At 41.0% G+C, this 1924-nt stretch overlaps 1 protein-coding gene across 1 annotated transcript; it reads right to left on the minus strand.

The window, feature by feature from the left end:
* Nucleotides 1-316: 316 nt before the first annotated feature.
* 2310079G19Rik (RIKEN cDNA 2310079G19 gene) lies at nt 317-1195 on the minus strand. The gene has a single exon (NM_027173.1). The coding sequence runs from the start codon at nt 1128-1130 to the stop codon at nt 573-575; it is 558 nt and encodes a 185-aa protein (NP_081449.1). The 5' UTR covers nt 1131-1195; the 3' UTR covers nt 317-572.
* Between the last annotated feature and the right edge of the window lie 729 nt (nt 1196-1924).

Here is a 1924-nt window from a genome sequence, read left to right on the forward strand (position 1 = left end):
GTTATTGAGGTTTCAGAGAGTGAGCCTAATTCACAGCAAGTATCCCACAGCAGCAAGCACCTTTATCCACTGAGCCATTTTTCGGACCCTTACCTTCACAGTTTTAACAGATCTCTTTTAAAATCATTTAAAAAGATTTCTTTTACATAAATAATTAAAGAAATACTTCTAGACTTTTTTAAAAAAAATATTTTTCATAGTTAATCCCAAAGAATCATCAGTGGCACTTAGAGTAGTCGATGCTAATAGTTTCTCAGGAGAAAACAGGGGCAAGCCAATCGCATGTAAATAATGGCACGTGATAAGCATGATTCTTATGAGAAGCCATGATTTAATTGTGATGAGAGCTGAAGAAAAGCGTGTTATGGAAGCAAAACAATATGTCAAGCTCTGCAAATATACTGAAGTAAGTGATACACACCCTTAAGGCACCAAGAAGTTCAGCTAAAAAGGATTAATGTAGAATCAGCATACACAATGCAGCCCCAGGGAACAAAAGCCCTCCCAGTAATGCTGGTTGATCTTTCCAGAAGCCAGGAGCAGGAGTTTGCTTCAGATCTTCATGATTTTCTTTAGTAATGATAACGCCAGCCACTCAAGGAAGAGGAGTAGGGCTGAAAGCTGCTGTAATTATAGCTTGTGGACCCGTAGCAGCCAGGCATGCAGCTGAAAGGCTGGCTCCCGTAGGTCAGGTTTCTCCATGGTGGACGGCCATAGGTCATATAGCCCAAGGGTTGGCATCCATCAGACAGGTAACTTGGAACGTAGCAACTCATAGGCTGTCTACAGAATGCTGGACGGCCAAAGCTGGAATGGCGGGGCGTGTTGGGAAGACAGCTAGTTCCTTCCTGGGATCCAGATATCCCGGAAGTAATCGGAGAGCAGACTGAAGGGCTGCCAGTGCTCCTGTTGCAGCTGGTTGATTGGCAACTCCTGGGCTCACCGCAGGGCTCTTGACAGTTGTCACGTGGTGTGTTGCTGCCCTGGCTGCTAGTAGGAGAGCAAGGGGCATCTTTACCCCTTGTCTCAGTGGAGCAGACACCACTGGTGACAGGTGAGGTGACAGGAACATGACTAGAATTCCTACAAGACGAAGAGCTGTGGACTTCTGAGCAGCAGTTATTAGACATAATAGCAATAGAGAGACAGACAACCAGGCCTCGATTAAACTGCAGAGAATACGCTGTTGAAGTATGCTTGGTACCTGCTAGACATCTTTATATACCTCGGTGCTGGGTGTTGGTTCTCTCTATAGTCCACCCTCCTTGCATGTCACTAGACTGCCACCCAGTTGCTTACTAAGCAGTCCTCCCACTAACTCATAAAAGATACATCATCTTCCAAATGATTATCATTTCAAAACCAATCTGGTCCTTCGTATTCAAGTTCTCATTAGAAGTAATTTTCCTTTAACAGTCTTAACAGTTTCTTAAAGTTACTGTCAAAAACCCATTAGTCCTTTGGTATAGTTGGTGAGAATTTATGTAAAGCCACATAAGAATAAAATAAAACTATATATATACCCAAATATGTAACACATTGGAAAAAGTGATAAATATTGAAAAAAATTGATCCGAAACACATAATACTTCTTTGTAGAGTTAACCTGAATTAGGAACACACTCCACTTTTGGGAAGACTAATTTAGATATGGCTTTCAAGTGTATCTTTCCAAGTAAGGAATGGTGACCTGAAAATACTTGCTACTTTTTATGAAGATCCACACCCAAAGAATATGTGTCACCATTCTATCTTTTATTAGAATGAAACTGAAGATGTTAGCATACATCTTTTGATAGATGTTATGTACACAGAAAGCCAGGTCTCTTTTGGTGCCTACCTCTGTGAGTCTCAGAATAATGTTGTAAATAATTTGTGTAGTATATTTCCAGCCAATTTTTCTATAATTCTACAAAGAGTATTT

This window comes from Mus musculus, chromosome 16 (genome assembly GCF_000001635.26).
Source record: "Mus musculus strain C57BL/6J chromosome 16, GRCm38.p6 C57BL/6J".
NCBI lineage: Eukaryota > Metazoa > Chordata > Mammalia > Rodentia > Muridae > Mus > Mus musculus.

Excerpts from the sequence above, each read along its gene's own strand:
- 2310079G19Rik (NM_027173.1), bottom strand. The coding sequence starts at position 1,130 with ATGTCTAATAACTGCTGCTCAGAAGTCCACAGCTCTTCGTCTTGTAGG.